A 17,537-nucleotide genomic window follows, 5' to 3' on the forward strand; every position below is an offset into this window, starting at 1 on the left:
GAATGAGAGTTGTCATTTTTTTCATAAGCTTCTGAGTAGGTGGCTTTACAAATCCAGACTGTTATGTTTATTTATCTCTGAGCCTTTTAGAAAGGCATCTCTGTACGCTGACCCTTAAGAAAGCGGAGTTTCAGATCCTCAACTTATTAGCCTCCCCTCTTTCTCCTCAGTCATCCTCAAAGTTCCAGTAACGCTTTTAAAGGATTCAACTTTAGCAGTGGCTGGGGACACCAGATCCAGCAGTGTATTCCTAAATGCTATTTCACAAAATATATACTAAATCAAACAGGAAAGAGAAACACTAAATGCTTTATTCTATATTTTCAATTTAGTAATATAAACAATATTTACATAGCAATACATTTAGGTATTTACACAGCATTAACCAGAAGGCAGAAAGAAATGTTGCTTTGGGCATTAATGACCATTATACTTGAATAAGGTGACTTTTAAGTTCATAGTATCCAATGAAAAGGATTATTAAAGAGTATTTTGAAAAAAAATGATATCAGAGAATTATTGGCTACATGGCTCAGGCCTAAGTTTGCTTTCAATAAACCACTTTCACATAACATGATAACTTACAGTTCACCTGTTACTTATAATCTTTAAACACAATTAAAGAGCAAAAGTTTGGAAGTGCTTTTAGAATGTTGAGTAATTAAAATATATAAAAAACTATCTTGGGGGAAATGTCACATATTACAGCTCAATAATATAAATGATATTTATATATTATAGATATAAATATACTTCATGGAAACAGCATATTGACCTAATAATGCAGAGAAACAAAGGAATGAGAATGTACCATTTCACAAACTGCCTATTAATCCAACAGTGAATCAGTTCGCTGCCAGGGTGAGCAACTGAGTCAGCCCACATACAATTTCAAATATCTAAGCAAACGTGAAAATACTTTCAACATTTATTTAACCATAAAATATGTAAAACAAAATGCACTGAAAACTAGGCTTGAACTGGAATCAATTTTTTTTTTCAATGTGAGAAAATATACACAAATCTAGTTATAAAATAATCTTACAGACACAAATGATAGGGACTGTTTTGATTATCATTTTAAAAATGTTATGCTGAAAGCAATTTAGACTTTTTTTTTGGTCCCATTGTCAGAGCTATCTAGTTTACGAGCTGGTAAATTAAATACCATGCATAACAGGAAAACAGTATTTTTCATTGTATCGTATTACATATTCACAAAGCAAGTTTATGTTTCTATGAGTTATAAAAATAAATCTTCCTATAGATTAGAAAACAAATAAAAATAGAATAATTTGTACTACAAGTTTTAAAAAATATGGCAAACTAACTTGATAATCATGAGCTTTTTTTGCCATGATCATAATTGCCTTTATCTATTCAGTAAATTAAATCAGGAATCTTTGATCCACCAGTGTTTTGGATGCCAAATTCTTCTGTCCTACTGCATTACGAATAAATCTAAAAATCTGAAAAAAAAAGTAAAAACAATTCAGAGGGAAAATATATATAAAGGAAATTAAATGTGTATGTCAGTTAAAATATCTAAATTAAACTAGCCAATTCTTGCAACTATTTATTTTCATGTATCAGACACCTGAATTCTATGGTGATACACAAAACTATTTCAAGACTATCATCTTTCATAATACTGAAGCAGCATATGTCCCTATTCAGAATATGTTTTAATAAATTAATACAAATTCCCTTATGTTCATAAGAATATACTTTTAAATACTTGGCAAGACAAGTTTCCCCTAGCTCTAAAATCTATGGAAATACCAAAAGAACTGTTATGAACAAAATTTGTTCATAATTCTAGGTCTCTATCAAGAACTAACCCATCACACCACTAACTCATACACTACTTTGACCTAAGTGGGGAACATGTGGGTGATACGAATGCTAACATTTCTAGAACAAACTTGGCTTTTCTTGAAGTCTCCGTTTCAGGTTCCACACTGATCCACGCAGCTGTTTTTTCATCCAAGCAGGCAGGTGATGTGTGAATTGAAAGTTACACTGGCTGAGCCCTGAGCTAGATCTCAGAGTTTGCCTTTCTGTAATGGTAACATCTGGTGCAGATGGTAAACGCAATTCTAATTCTGCTCAATGCTGGCATCTAAGAGAGAAAGGTAACTTAAATGTCTTCCTACTGGATTTCTTTCACATTTGCTCAAGCAACTTATGCCCTCCACGAGTCCTTGGTATTTCACTGACTCTGAAGGAGAGTGTAGAATGAACTTGGTTGAAATGTTTTTCCTTTCTTTGGCAGGGCTAATCAAATTCTAAATCTTTATAAATTCTGAGTGAAAGTAGACATTGTTACTCTCTGCAATAAAAATAAATATCTACTTCTCACATATTTCTCTTCAAAGAAATCCACAAAAAATTCTTAAATTTACCTCTTGTTGTAGGTATGTAAGGAAGGCTGCTAAAATAAAATTTTGGCAAGCCAAATCCACAACACAGAAGAACATCAGATCATAAATAAGAAGAGTAGCTTCATTTCCATAATACAGAACACTGCTGAAAGAATATCCTTCATCTATTAAAAAAAAAAGGCAATTTAGAAGATGTAAATTAGAAATTTAAAAATAGAATAATAAACATGTGGTAAATTTCTGGTGATAAAACTTGGATATTTAAAAACAACTAGTTACTATAATACTCCATGGTATTATATGTCAATTATACTTGAATTTAAAAAAAAGAAAAAATACTTCATGACTTATAAAAAATAAACAAGGGGTATTAAATTTGCTAATATAAAAGGTTAACCAAGGAAAGTAGTTTTAACATTTGCAGCAAAAGCTTGGTAACTGTTACTAATTTAAGTATACAGTCTATATTTTCAATGACCAGGTAATGGTCCTTTCTCTATTTGTTTATATAACTAAAGGTTAAAGAATCTTAGAAAAATTCTTGAAGATGGATGAAATTTAAAAAGCAAAACACACTCTCTTGTATAGCACAGCATTGTAAATAAAAACACAGCATTGTAAATCAACTATATTTCAATTTTTTTTTAAGGCAAAACAAAACCAGCAAGGACTAGAAGAGTGTTACAATTTAGGTTCTGCTCTGAGACCTCTTTTCATTCTCCAAGCTGGGGTGGCTTCATCCTTTTGGGGATGTGAACACCCTTTTAAGATTCTAATGAAAGGTACAGGCCCTTTCACAAGAGGCAGTGGGGAAAGCACACACATATGATTCTCGCACACAATTTCAGGGAGGGCCAGAGCCTCTTCAGCGATGCAGCAGCCCACGAACACTCAGTTAGGACCCTTGTTTTTATACAAGAGGGCATCTGGCTTGTTTATAACACTCTTTTTTGATCAGGATGCTAGTTACAGGAATATATTCAGTTTGTGAAAATTCACTGAGCATTAAGCTATATCCTTACAAGACGTGCACTTCTGTACATATACTTGTATACATATTCTAACAAACAAGCCAGCTCTGTAGACTCTTCCTGAGCAATCTTTCACTGCTGTTGCTCCAGCAATGACCTCCTCTGATGAGATTTCCCAACTTACTGTGCACTTTCACTTTCCCCTCAGATCCAGTCCCCCAGTCCCTTACATTTAATGGCTGACTGGACATCTCTTCCGAGATGTCCCAAAGGTACCATAGACACCACATACTCAAAACCAAACTCATCCTCTTCCCCTCACAACCTGATCCTCCACCTGCACTCTGTGTCTCGGTGAAGGGTGGCACCACCGCCAGCCACCTCGTCAAGCTAGAACTCATCATTTTTGACTGCTCTTTCTCTCCTACCCCTTCTTTCCCTTAACATTTCTGGCCATCTCTTCCTCTTTATCCCCATCGCTACTGCCTTTGCTCATATTCTCATTTCCCAAAAGAGATGAAGATGGTGATGATGACTGTATTATTATTATTATTAGAAATGCTAACAACATCACTTTACTGAGTGCCCACCCACACCAGGTTCTTTACCCAATGATTACACATATGTAAACACAACAACCTTTAGAAGGTTATACTTTACAGAAGTTTAATAATTAAAGTTCAGAAAGGAAAACAACTTTCTCAAGTTCACAAAACTAGGAGCAGATTTCAAACCCAAGACCAGAAGACTCTGAAAGCTATATTCTTAATGACTAAGTTATATTATTATAGTCTTGCATCTGTTTAACTCCCGTCAAAATAATTCTTCCAATTTATCAATCAGATATGAAGGCTTTCTGATGACATCCATGTTCATTAGAAGTGGTTTCCAAATTATTTTGATCATGTATCCCTATCAGAATAAGATGTTGAGCATGCATCTCAGAATAGGCATAGTTTATGAATTACTACTGCATATAATTTTAAAAATATATAAATTAAGAATGATGGAATTGCAAATATACAAATAGACATTTTAATATTTTCTTCTCATACCTTCATGGAGCAACCAGTGCATGTCCTGTAGGACAAAACATTTTTTAAAAATGTTTTTGAAAACAAGTGCTCTACAGATAAAGCAAAACTCCTTAAGGTGTGAGACAAGGCCTTTGGGATTCAGTCTCTGCCTTCTTTATCATTCATGCAACTCTCTCACTCCATTCCAGGCTTCAATCATAAAGTTCATTAAGTACATAATGCCCTTTCCCCCTTCTGCACAAATATCTTCACCTCTCTTCCCTGGACCCTCCTGTTTGACAACTAACTTATTTTTAAGACCCAGTTCAAACTTCACCATGTTGTCATCTGGCTTCACTCTGCGTCTAGCTAAGTTTCCTTTCCACACCCAGTATAACTCGTGTCTGCACACACTTCTATCCCAGCATCACTCCACTCATCCATCACATGCCTGCCTTCCACAATCTGCTATCAAGATGCCCAAGGGAGGGACCATTGGTCTGTGTATCCCAGGACTGGCACAACATGTACTTCTCAATAACACCAGGGTGAGTGATATCCAGGCCAGGACACTGGGTATAGCATACCATTTCCATTCTTCCAAGCCACACAAGCGGTTATTAACATATATATTAAAAGTGACATATATACTTTCTTTTTAATGATAAAATAACCATTTTAGTCACTATTCCTGTCATACATATGTGCCATTCTTAAGAAGCTGGATAAAATGAAAACTTAAGATAAATCATAAACATTCTTCTTCTTTAAATGTTTCATAAGTGTGCCACTGAATGAATATTTCAATACATAAACTTCTATGTATTTGTTTTACTATCTCTTCCATGTGTACAACTGATTTTAAAATTCAGCTTCATTTTTTACTTTTTTGTAGAATAATTATCTTGTATATATATATTTCTTCCTACATGACCTATAATAAAATGGGACATAGAAAACTCCTATAATTCCTTAAAGTTTACTAAGTTTCCTAGATAAAGGTATAAAATCAAAAGGAAATAACTACAATTATGTTCTTTCAAGCTTGGGAAATAAAAATAAAGTTCAGCAAAGGCATTTGAAGGATACCATTGTAAAAGATGCTTTTTTCCATTGGTTCCATGAATTCCATGCCAAGAATTCTTTCAAGAAGCAATTTATCTTTTATAAAGTAGTCCATTTCCTTATGAACCTAATAGAAAAAATAAGAATCATTTGAAAATAGCAGTGAAATAAATGCTTCCCAATTTTTACAAAATCAGAAGGAAAGAAAAATAAAAATGAAAGTACCCAAAGAAAATCTTTGGGTTTGGTTCTTCCAAGACAATTTATTACACTGGACTTTATAACAAAATTCTCTTTAAGAATGTTTTAAATTTTAAATGCTGATAGTAGTACTTAGGGCTAGATGTACTGAAAATCAGTTTATAATGAACTTTTCATGAATACACCATAGCATATTTCTACAATAAATAATTGATAATATTTGGTAACTAACAAAATTCCAGTATAGACATATTTTAAGGTAATCATCATGCTAACAGACATGTAAAAATCTCGTTTTACTTTTACATAACCTAACTCCATCCACAAAGTATTAATTTTTTCAGCCAAAACAGTATTAGTTTTTACAGCAAAACAACCAACCAACCAACCCCACAAGGGTTCTAAGTTCACTGACTTGGTTGACAGAAGAAATAACTGACATTCCTGGTTACCCTTTTTAAATACTGCATTTTGACTCTAGCTTAAAAATAAATGACGATACATACATGATCGATGAAAGAGCCAAGAAATTTATTCATAGTATGATATGCTTTTACACTCTGCTCGAAAGTACTTCCTGAGGAACTCAATAGTCTAGCAGGGCCATTTTTCTAATGTGAAAAAGAGACAAGGGTAAATGAAACATGCCTTACGTTCTCAGTATCTAAATAATACGAAATATTGAGAAAATATATCTGAATTATAGTTATACAAACCCTTGTTAGTGTCTCATGAATTCTGTCATAGTGTTGCCTCATCTGGCTAGAAATTGCAATCTGAAAAGTCTGACCATCTGTATTAGGTACCAAACCTCTTTGGCTACATAAATTTTCCTGAAAAGTTAAAAAAATTTATGTTAAGATCAAGATAATAAAAATTCTGCCTATCTAAAAAAGAAGATGCAATATTTAATATTATAAGACTTGGAAGCCAACTGAAGTTGTACGGAAACTCTATTTGAGACAAAGCAATTGTAACAGCACCCAAGGTTCACTACGCTCCAGGTCTTACTCATTTCTACTTCATTATACCCCTGTGCAGGTGGCTTTACTCCTCCCTACTTAAAAAAAAAAAATCCTACTAAGTTCACCATATATTGATAGTCTTAGCTTTCTTTATAATCAATTTATTGCTCTTTAATAAATGATAAAAAGTCTAGTCTTAGAATTAGCAACTTTTATAAATGGTCTTTTTTTGTTCTCTAAACAATGAATACACTTCCTCAATTAATTTCACTAAAAAGGTAGTGATACATGACCCAATGGTTAATGTTACAGATCAGGTATCTACTGCAAGTCTCTTTGACACAATTTGATTCCCGAGAACCATAAGTCTGTAACATTTTATCCTACCCCTGACCTAGCCAATTCTCATAGATGCTTCATGGTTCAGTTTAAGTATTCTTGCCTCCATTCTTAACTTTATTTGGCTACTCTGGAGCTTAACATTCTCCTCCTTTGTCTAAACCTAAGCTGCAAACATGACACTTGGTTTTCTACTGACTTAAAGGCAGTCTATGCGTAGTGAATTTCTTTATTAAAAAAAATCCTGATTATAGAGAATTTATAAAACACAGAGAAATACAAAAAGAAAAAAATTCGTCTATAATTGCAACACCAAGAGATACCAGTATTTTAAGGTATTTCATTAGTTGTTGTCTAGGCATATGCATAGAGATGGTATAAAATCTGGATCATACTGATTTCTTTTTCATGTAACATTATATTCTGAGCAACTCTTGGGATCATTAAATGTTCTATAAAACATGAGTTTTAATGTTTACCTAAGGTTTCACTCTTATGGCAGAAAGTGAAGAGGAACTAAAAAGCCTCTTGATGAAAGTGAAAGTGGAGAGTGAAAAGTGAAGTTGGCTTAAAGCTCAACATTCAGAAAACGAAGATCATGGCATCTGGTCCCCATCACTTCATGGGAAATACATGGGAAAACAGTGGAAACAGTGTCAGACTTTATTTTTTTGGGCTCCAAAATCACTGCAGATGGTGACTGCAGCCATGAAATTAAAGACGCTTACTCCTTGGAAGGAAAAGTTATGACCAACCTAGATAGCATATTCAAAAGCAGAGACATTACTTTGCCAACAAAGGTTCGTCTAGTCAAGGCTATGGTTTTTCCAGTGGTCATGTATGGATGTGAGAGTTGGACTGTGAAGAAGGCTGAGCGCTAAAGAATTGATGCTTTTGAACTGTGGTGCTGGAGAAGACTCTTGAGAGTCCCTTGGACTGCAAGGAGATCCAACCAGTCCATTCTGAAGGAGATCAGCCCTGGGATTTCTTTGGAAGGAATGATGCTGAAGCTGAAACTCCAGTACTTTGGCCACCACATGCGAAGAGTTGACTCATTGGAAAAGACTCTGATGCTGGGAGGGACTGGGGGCAGGAGGAGAAGGGGAAGACAGAGGATGAGATGGCTGGATGGCAGCACTGACTCAATGGACATGAGTCTGAGTGAACTCCGGGAGTTGGTGATGGACAGGGAGGCCTGGCGTTCTGCAATTCATGGGGTCGCAAAGAGTCAGACATGACTGAGCGACTGAACTGAACTGAACTGAAGGTTTCACTGTATAGATAAGCCAATTTACTTAATATTCTTTCATTTTTATGTATTCTTTGTCCTTATAAATAACCCATGATAAAGATCCTGAACATAATCACTTATTCACATTGTTAATTATTTCCTTTAGTTAGATTCATAGAATCAGTAAGTTGAAGATAATGAACTCTCAGAAAGCTCTTGGTATATACTGTCAAATGCTTTCCAGCAGGTGTATGAAAATGTATCCTAAGATCAGTGCCCATTACACCCTGTCCTTGATGCTACTAAGTATTAGCTTTTTAAAATAAATTTGGTAATTTGAAGAAAATAAATGTTCTTTTCACATTCATTTCCTCCATGATTTGTGAGTTTAATATTTTTAGAGGTTTTTAGTCTATTCTGTTATTTACTTATTTTAAAAAATCTTTTTGTCATTGAAGAGTTTTTTGTTTTTTTTTTTTTTGCTTGCTTGTTTTTTCTTTTTCTTGGCTGTGCTCATGTGATAGGCAGAATCTTAGTTTCCCAATCAGGATCAAACCAGTCCCCCTACAAAGGAAGCATGGAGTCTTAACCACTGGATTGCCAGGGAATTCCCTCTATTAAGCTTTTAACTTAGTTTGCTTATTGATTTATATGATTTTCAGTATTGTGATCAATATCTTTATCATATTTACTATGGAAATTTTACCCTATGTCTTTTATCTATATAATTGTGGCTATATAAGTGTTCTATACATTAATAAATATTAATAAATAATAAATATTCTATACAATAAATAATACTTTGATACTTTCTCTATTTTACACTTTGTCATCTCCCAAACTGAAATATTCTTTTCTAGGTTTTCATAGTTTCATTTTTAAAATTTAACTCTTCAATCCAGGTATAATTTCTCACAGTTAACCAACTGATTCAGTTCAATGTATTAAATAAATTGTTCCTCTAAAAGACGCTTACTCCTTGGAAGGAAAGTTATGACCAACCTAGATAGCATATTCAAAAGCAGAGACATTACTTTGCCAACAAAGGTCTGTCTAGTCAAGGCTATGGTTTTTCCAGTGGTCATGTATGGATATGAGAGTTGGACTATACAGAAAGCTGAGCACCGAAGAATTGATGCTTTTGAACTGTGGTGTTGGAGAAGACTCTTAAGAGTCCCTTGGACTGCAAGGAGATCCAACCAGTCCATCTGAAAGGAAACCAGTCCTGGGTGTTCATTGGAAGGACTGATGTTGAAGCTGAAACTCCAATACTTTGGCCACCTGATGTGAAGAACTGACTCATTTGAAAAGACCCTGATGCTGAGGAAGATTGAGGGCAGGAGGAGAAGGGGACGACAGAGGATGAGATGGTTGGATGGCATCCCTGTTGCAATGGACGTGGGTTTGGGTAGACTCTGGCAGTTGTTTATGGACAAGGAAGCCTGGCGTGCTGCGGTTCATGGGATCGCATAGAGTCGGACATGACTGAGCGAGTGAACTGAACTGAGATGTTATGACCATGTTTTAAATTCTTGCAAGTCACAGGCATAGTCTGTTAATCAATAAATCCTCTTGGTTTTTCCTCTTAGGTACATATTTTTCTTTTTGAAATTTTCTTATGGAAGTTTTCTAAAATATATAGTAGAGAGAACAGTGAACCATCCATCACTCAACTTCAACAATTACAGTTTTACCAATTTTGTTTCATCTATCTTCCTAACTTTTTTCTTTTAAAGCAGACTCCAGATACCATGTCATTTCATTTGCAAATTAGTATCTCTAACCATTAAGACCTTGAAAAATATGCCATTTTCACACCTAATAAAATTGATCTTTCCTTAATATAATTTAATATTTAGCCCATTAAATCGCCAAGATTTTTTCCAAAGGTTTTTTTTTTTTTTAATTTGATAGTTGGCTCTTTGAATCAGGATCCAAAGTCTACACGTTGTATTTTATTTTTTTTTTTTCCCCTTAAAATTAACATCTAACAACTTTCTTCTACCACCACCATCACTCCTTTTCTTTTCATGCCTCTAATTTGTTGGGGACACTGGGTCATTTGTCTTATGAGACATCCTAACATTCTGCATCTGGCTAAACACTTCTGTGGTATTACTTATTTTGTCTCTCTATCCCCTCTATTTACTGTAAACTAGGGACTTGATTTCCTGTTAGAGCTAGAGTCTTGATTACATTCAGGCTCAATTTTCTTAGGCAAGAGTATTTCATGGGTGATATTAGGTATTTCCTCACTGCATCATAACAGGAAGTACATCATGTCAGTCTTCCTAATTTTTTCATGTTGTAAGATTGAGCCAGTGTGTTCAGAAAATGTCAACCTGACTATAAAGTTCCCTGTTATCCTTCATTCAATTGTTTTAGCATCCATTGATGATTGTAGCCTATATACATTAATTCATTAGTCAATACAAAATGGTAATTTTCTAACTTAGAATTCTTTTACTTGCTTCCATCAGGAAGATCTTTCCCTCGTGAACTATTCAGTTTACCTTGAAATACACTCCATAAAGGAACTGCAGGATGATATGTGATTTGTTCTCTTTTAATGTTCAGGGTAATGAGTCGATATTCTAGCAACTTTTAAAAGTAATCAATGAGGATTTTTTAAAAATACTACTACAAATCCCAGATTATGAAAACCTCTCAGCTTAAAAAAACAAAATGATGTAAAATATACCGCTTCTCTTTTAAGATTCATATTCATTTCTTCCATATTAGTATCAGCATGCCCATGTACTGATCTACCATGGATGTAGTAGCCAAAACATCTGTGGGATAACAGAAACACTGATATCTATAAAAAGAGAAGGACCAGTTAGCAATTCATCTGCAAAACAATAAAAATTAAGTTCTTCTTGAAATTGCTTCCTTTCTCTCAAAATAATGAGAGTTGAATTCTTAGACAACATAAAAAGGGAATAATAAGGTAATAAAGGATAATGAGGTTATTTTAAAAAGTAGATGGAAAAGAGACTGAAGACACTTCCAAGAAAAGAAGAAACAGGATTGATACATGAAAATCTTTCAGGGATTTCAGGCTAAGTCAACAATTTGGTAGCATAAGGGATTTATAATTAAGAACTTGCAAATAGAGAAGGAAATTTTAAGACAGCAAATATTAAACTTGTAGCTCATTATAACCATCTCTGGAATTAACCACCAGTGGAAATCAGACTAAAAATCCAATCATACCAAATCACTTTTAAAGCCTCTTTTAATGTACTCATGACCTTTAAAAAGAGAGAAATAACAGTTGCAAGATAAAGTCAGAAAGTACTTACATTACTCATACAGCACAAATCAACAAACTGTCGAATTTTATCTTCTATAAATCTCTCATAGAAGACGGCAAAGAACACAATCTGAAACATTAAGCCAAGTTCATGCTTATTAGATTTTAGGATTTAATTTTCTTTTATAGCCACAGTATAGTAAGAATAACTAAATTCCAAACAAGAACATAGGGGCCAATAATGATTCCTGTGGGATAAAATCCTACTTAGCATTTCCTATTCTTCTGTCAAAGGAAGAGTGTTTTGGAATTCTGTTAAGATTCACTGAGGGGGCTTATTTTGAATTTAAAAACTTTTCTGTGTCATTAAATAAGATAGGACAAACACAGGGAGAGGAAGTAAGGAGCTTTGAAAACCTTAGGATAAACCAATGCATTATGGCCAGTTTAGGTCTAGTTCTGCAATTCTGCTCATCTCCTAAATTCCAAAGTCTACTAGAGAAATTGCTTTTGCTTTTCAAATTAATCTCTGATAGAGCAGCATATAGAAAGCATATGTCAAGTATTGTGTTTCAACTACAGATAGTGTGTTAAACATTCAGATGGAATGGTTTCAGGTGTTTTCTTAGATTTAATAATACTGCAAAGGGAAGTTATATAAATCAAAAGAGAAGAGTTTACACTGTAGAGCTTAGATATCCTTCAGAGAAAGACAGCACTTCCTAACCACCCTATTCAAAGCTGTCCCCACTCCTAACTTTCCTCCCCCTTACCTCCCTCTACTTGCTATCTCATCTGCCTGCTGACGCTCTTCACAGCACTTGTCACAACTTGTAACTTGTTCCTGTTATAGCGTATCTTTTGGCTCGCCAGTGCCTCCCACATAAAATATACTCAGATATGGGAATTAATACATAAATGAATGTACAGCAGCTGAATACTGAAAACCCTTTCCTAAATACACTACGCACATATTTTAAAGCTCCTTTAAATGACATGAAAAACAGTAACACAGTTTAAAAACTAAGAGATACCACTTAAAAATTGAAGAAGCTGGGCTGCAGAGTGAATAATAAAACCTAACCTTATGAGAATCAAGAAGTGTTTGTACAGACAAATTTATGGAACTGCTAAAAGTTAACTCCTTTAACCTTTATGGTTAAAGGAACTCTTAAGGATGCATAAACACTGATAATCTGAGGATGTGACCATGGAGAGACATATGTCTCTATCAAATGACAGCAGAGTGGAAAACAAAAAATGAGGTTAGACAGCAGTGCCCAGGACGGCTAGCTGCTGCTCCAATGAGCCTTTCCCCTCTCTCCCTGGGACAGCCCCCTTGTGTGGGTGAGCTGCTGCCCAGCGGACAGTGGGGGGAGTAATGGCCACGTGACCAAGTTCTGGCCAAGGAGAGGTTGAAGACACTTCTGAAAAGGCTCTCAAGGAGGAGGGGGTGAGCGGTCATCACACTCCCCGGCTCAGCTGCCCTCCAGTCTGCAAGGAGGACCAGCCCCCGCCCCGCACAGCCCCCAAGCTGGGGCCCTTGCCCCATTCCTGCCCGCTCACCCCATCATGCCAGAACATCTGGACTCACTGCTCACACTCAAGGACTACAAGGGCCAGACACTAACTGAACACACGTTTCAGGATCTGACTCTTTTCTATGGCACTTGGATTTATCTACGGGTATGTGGCTCAACAGTCTGGGTGGGCTACATAATTATGGCAGGATTTGCCTTATTGCATTTGCTGATGTTTCCTTCACGGCCCATTTATCGCCGACACCCCGTCAAGGGGTTACCTGTTCAAGACTCCGGCACACAAGACAAGAAACCAGGGGAAAAAGAAAATTAAGAGGCATGCTAAAAATAATTGATAGGGGTTTTCACGGTTCAGCTTTACTACTTCACCTGCTTGTTTCATGTGAATGAGCTAAACAGTTTTCTTACCTAAAATACGAGCTAAAAACCACCTACGCTCAGCTATATACAGATTCTGTTCTCCTTGTGTTTTACTTCTCAATTAGGTTTTGATTTATAAAACTTTTAGACTTTCTTTTTTTTTGGATAAGAATATTTTTATTGTATTATTAAATACCATCTTTTTTCCACTGTTACAAATTTGTAGATACTACATGAATGATGATACATAATTTATATTTTATAGTTTGCCGATATGATGTATTTACACATGCAGTTAGTACCAATGTCATGCTAAATTTCCTTAGGAGATGCTCGTTCAAAACAAAAAACGTGAGCAAAATGTGAGCAGCTTATCTACTGTAGGAAAATATTTCTGGAGGGTGGAATGCATACCAACCTGCACCTGCATGTTCAGTATTAACAATATTAGATTAATTTAGACTCCTGGGTCATGTTCCCTTTTCTTTTAAAATAATACACATAATTTAAGCCACACACTTAGAAAAGTTTCCTTCTTTTTTTTCTACCCACCCCACCTCATTCTTCCCTTTTCGGTACTTAAGAAAGAACATAGATATACCAGGGTCCAGCAGCCAATAATAAGGGGCCATAATCTCAAAACAGAAGTGGCATTTAACTGTGATACCATTTAAAAAGCAAAACATTAGAAAAATATTTGGAAGCTAAACATGAATCAGAGTTCAGCAGTGATTTTTCTGGTTATTAGATATGTCATGGCATCACCTGCTGCACAGCCAAGAAATGAGACACTGCGTTGGGAAGAAAAAGGTAATGCTAAAATTATTTCAGCTGGAACTTGAGGTGCTAAAAGACCATTTAAGTCATTTATTTTGATAACATAAATAATCCATACACATCAAGTGTATTAACAGATCTGTAACTTTTGCCACAACGTTACAAATGTTGAAAGATGTACATTTATTAAAAAATTATATATTTACTGAGCCATGAAGTTGTAATGGGGCACGATAAGACTTTGTTTTCACAATCTTCCTCTGAAATGGAGAAAACACAAGTATGCAAAGTTTCTGCAGGTCTATAAAATAAGGAAGAATAAATGCCTCATAAATGATAATCATTTAACTACTAAAGATTCATAATTCATTATGGGTAGTTAAGCTGTTGTAATGTTTTCAATTAAAATTCATAGTGGAAAAAAAAAAAAAGAGCAAAGGGTGAGGTCTTCTCCCCTGGTTCACACCTGCAACCTCATCAGACATTATGGACCATGAGGTGACCTTAGAGGTAAAGTCCTGAAGGCAAAGCAGAACAACAGGCCTCCAGGTCTGACAGCAGCCACCCTGTTGGGCCTGCACTGCTGACCCCTACTCTTCTTTCTCATGAGACAGAGAAAAGCTATTTTCATTACAGGCCCTGTCAGTCTGGATTTTTTTTTTTAGTTGTTGTACTCAACCAATATGAAAAGCTTCAGATGGTATTCCTTTAAATTTTCTGCTGCTTGCTGCTGCTAAGTCACTTCAGTCGCGTCTGACTCTGTGTGATCCCATAGACGGCAGCCCCCCAGGTTCCCCAGTCCCTGGGATTCTCCAGGCAAGAACACTGGAGTGGGCTGCCATTTCCTTCTCCAATGCATGAAAGTGAAGAGTGAGAGTGAAGTCACTCAGTCGTGTCCGACTCTTAGAGACCCCATGGACTTCAGCCCACCAGGCTCCTCCGTCCATGGGATTTTCCAGGCAAGAGTATTGGAGTGGGGTGCCATTGCCTTCTCCACATCCAGATAAATCTGATCTGTTCACAAAAACTGTATTAGTGACATACAGTGACAAACAACAGTCACTGTCACTGCTGTATGTCACCAGGGATTCCCTGGTGGCTCAGCTGGTAAAGAATCTGCCTGTAGTGTGGGAGCCCTGGGTTCGATCCCTGGGTTGGGAAGATCCCCTGGAGGGGAATAGCTACCCACTCCAGTGTTCTGGCCTAGAGAATTTCATGGACTGTACAGTCCATGAAGTCACAAAAAGTCAGACATTACTGAGCAACTTTCACGTAAGTTATATCTCAATAAAACTGAAAGGGGAAAAAAAAAATCAAACCCCATATTATTTTAATCTAATTTTATTTCAAATCCTAATTTCTGTTTGTCTTTCTTCTGTGACTGTCAAACTATCCCTCACTAGCTCTATTCTGCAACTTTAAGTTTGAACAACTCTTAACAATGACACCTAGATCCAATTCTGTAGGAATTTGGGGACTTCAATTCCAAAATCTTTTAAAATTCAGTTTTTAAGGCAAATATAAGCTCTCCAGTTTATAGGAAGTCCCACCTTCCTTTGCTTATAAAGAAGTTAAAGAAATCTTAATCAAACTGAAAGGCTTTTCCCACTCATTGGAGAGTCTGTAAGCAAGAGAAAGAAATGCAGAGACTAGAGTTAGTTAAGTGCTGTAGCTCCTGCTTCTCTCTTTTTCCTTTCATTCATTTTTTTTTTAGCTATAAGAAGATAAAGGAAATAAGCATAGCAAAGATCCTCTGCTAGAGCCGTGGGTCCTCAGATTTATTTTTAGTTTCAGCTATTTCAATTAATATTTCAAAGAAAATTTCAGCAGGGGTACTGGTAATTTGAGTGAGATTTAATGATATATAAATGGATGTAAACAAAATGTTAGTTTCAAAAGCAAAGATTGAGGGTACCTTAGAATTTCCTATCATTATATATAAACTAAATCCTGCAGACTCTGAAGGACCCTTCAGAGCCCCACTACTGATAAGAAATGAAATCTGAAATCAGATTGTCTGAGTTCAAATTTCTGTTCTGCTGGTTTCTTTTTCTTTTTTTGTTTTGCTGATTTCTAATTGTTCTGGGTTCAAATTCCAGTTCTGCTCATTTCTAATTGATTTCTAATATAATATTTGGGCAAATATTTAACTTTTCTGTGCCACCACATCCTCATCTATAAAATGAGGATATTTAAAAGAATCTATCTCTGAGGGCTACTAAGTAAGTTCATCTGTGTAATGCAATTAACACAGTGCTAGGTTAGCATACTATGTAAGAAATTAGCTATTTGCTATCTTTATTATTAATACACTGACCCAATGGACTGTAGCCTGCCAGGTTCCTCCGTCCATGGGATTTCCCAGGCAAGAATACTGGAGTGGGTTGCCATTTCCTTCTCCAGGGCATCTTCCCAATCCAGGGATTGAACCTGGGTCTCCTGCATTGCAGGCAGACTCTTTGCCGTCTGAGCCACCAGGGAATCTTTATTATTGTTCCTGTCACCTTCTTTATACTACAGAAATCCTGTTGTGGTCAAGAGCTGACGATCAGTATGTAAACAGAGTTAAAAATATAGACAGGTAATGTTACTTAAAAGTATAATCTCCTGTTACCTGTATAAGTCCAATGACCAGCCAAAGAGCAGAAGATACCGCGTATCTCAAAATGCGGCTGTAAGGAGCTATGTAGCTAGGTGGGCTTCTGGAAAGACTAGAGGATGAGTCCATTAATGCTAAGTTCTTAAATCCCACAACCTTAAATAAAAAGAACAAAATAATTTTAAAAGATATGGATAAAGAAAACCCCTGTAGTCTGAAAATGAGACACTTCTCTCTACTCCTTCCCTTGAAAAACTAAAGTATTCAAGTTTGTACAAACAGTAGAAAATCTAGATAAAAATAATTATCCAGTATTTTAATTATAAAGTATTTAATACAAAATTTTAGTTAGTCCATTAGGTAGTCTCTTCAATATGACTCAAGGCCAGTTCAGTTCAGTTGCTCAGTCATGTCCGACTCTTTAAGACCCCAAGGACTGCAGCACACCAGGCCTCCCTGTTCATCACCAACTCCTGGAGCTTGCTCAAACTCATGTCCATCGAGTTGGTGGTGCCATCCAACCATCTCATCCTCTGTCATCCCCTCCGACTCAAGGCCAAATATAACTTTATTATCATATACACTGACAAAGCTTAAAAATTTCTGTCAAAAAAATAAAGCTGTGGCTCAGCTGGTTAAGAATCTGCCTGCAGTGTGGCAGACTTGGGTTCGATCCCAGGGTTGGGAAGATCCCCTAGAGAAGGGAAGGGCTACCCACTCCAGTATTCTGGCCTAGAAAATTTCATAGACTATAGTCCATAGGGTAGCAAAGAGTCGCACACAACTGAGCAACTTTCACTTTCAGTAAACTACCAATGAACAACCAGCAATC

At 36.0% G+C, this 17,537-nt stretch overlaps 1 protein-coding gene and 1 pseudogene across 7 annotated transcripts in view; one reads left to right on the plus strand and one right to left on the minus strand.

The window, feature by feature from the left end:
- Positions 1 to 290: 290 nt before the first annotated feature.
- TMEM67 (transmembrane protein 67) overlaps positions 291 to 17,537 on the minus strand; it is a 45,982-nt gene continuing 28,735 nt past the window's right edge. For 4 of the 7 annotated variants that reach the window (XM_059893154.1, XM_059893156.1, XM_059893155.1 and 1 more), the window contains 9 exons: positions 16,721 to 16,861; positions 14,313 to 14,366; positions 11,478 to 11,558; positions 10,874 to 10,990; positions 6,354 to 6,470; positions 6,144 to 6,248; positions 5,461 to 5,563; positions 2,406 to 2,548; positions 291 to 1,469 (listed from right to left, as the gene is read on the minus strand). In XM_059893154.1, the coding sequence (XP_059749137.1) occupies positions 1,389 to 1,469; positions 2,406 to 2,548; positions 5,461 to 5,563; positions 6,144 to 6,248; positions 6,354 to 6,470; positions 10,874 to 10,990; positions 11,478 to 11,558; positions 14,313 to 14,366; positions 16,721 to 16,861 (942 nt within the window). In that variant the 3' untranslated portion in view covers positions 291 to 1,388. Of the gene's footprint in view, positions 1,470 to 2,405; positions 2,549 to 5,460; positions 5,564 to 6,143; positions 6,249 to 6,353; positions 6,471 to 10,873; positions 10,991 to 11,477; positions 11,559 to 14,312; positions 14,367 to 16,720; positions 16,862 to 17,537 lie in introns of those variants that run through there. The other 3 variants (XM_025001457.2, NM_001205299.1, XR_009497076.1) reach the window with 2 other exon arrangements.
- On the plus strand, positions 12,253 to 13,434 carry LOC132342225 (signal peptidase complex subunit 1-like; annotated as a pseudogene).

This window comes from Bos taurus, chromosome 14 (genome assembly GCF_002263795.3).
Source record: "Bos taurus isolate L1 Dominette 01449 registration number 42190680 breed Hereford chromosome 14, ARS-UCD2.0, whole genome shotgun sequence".
NCBI lineage: Eukaryota > Metazoa > Chordata > Mammalia > Artiodactyla > Bovidae > Bos > Bos taurus.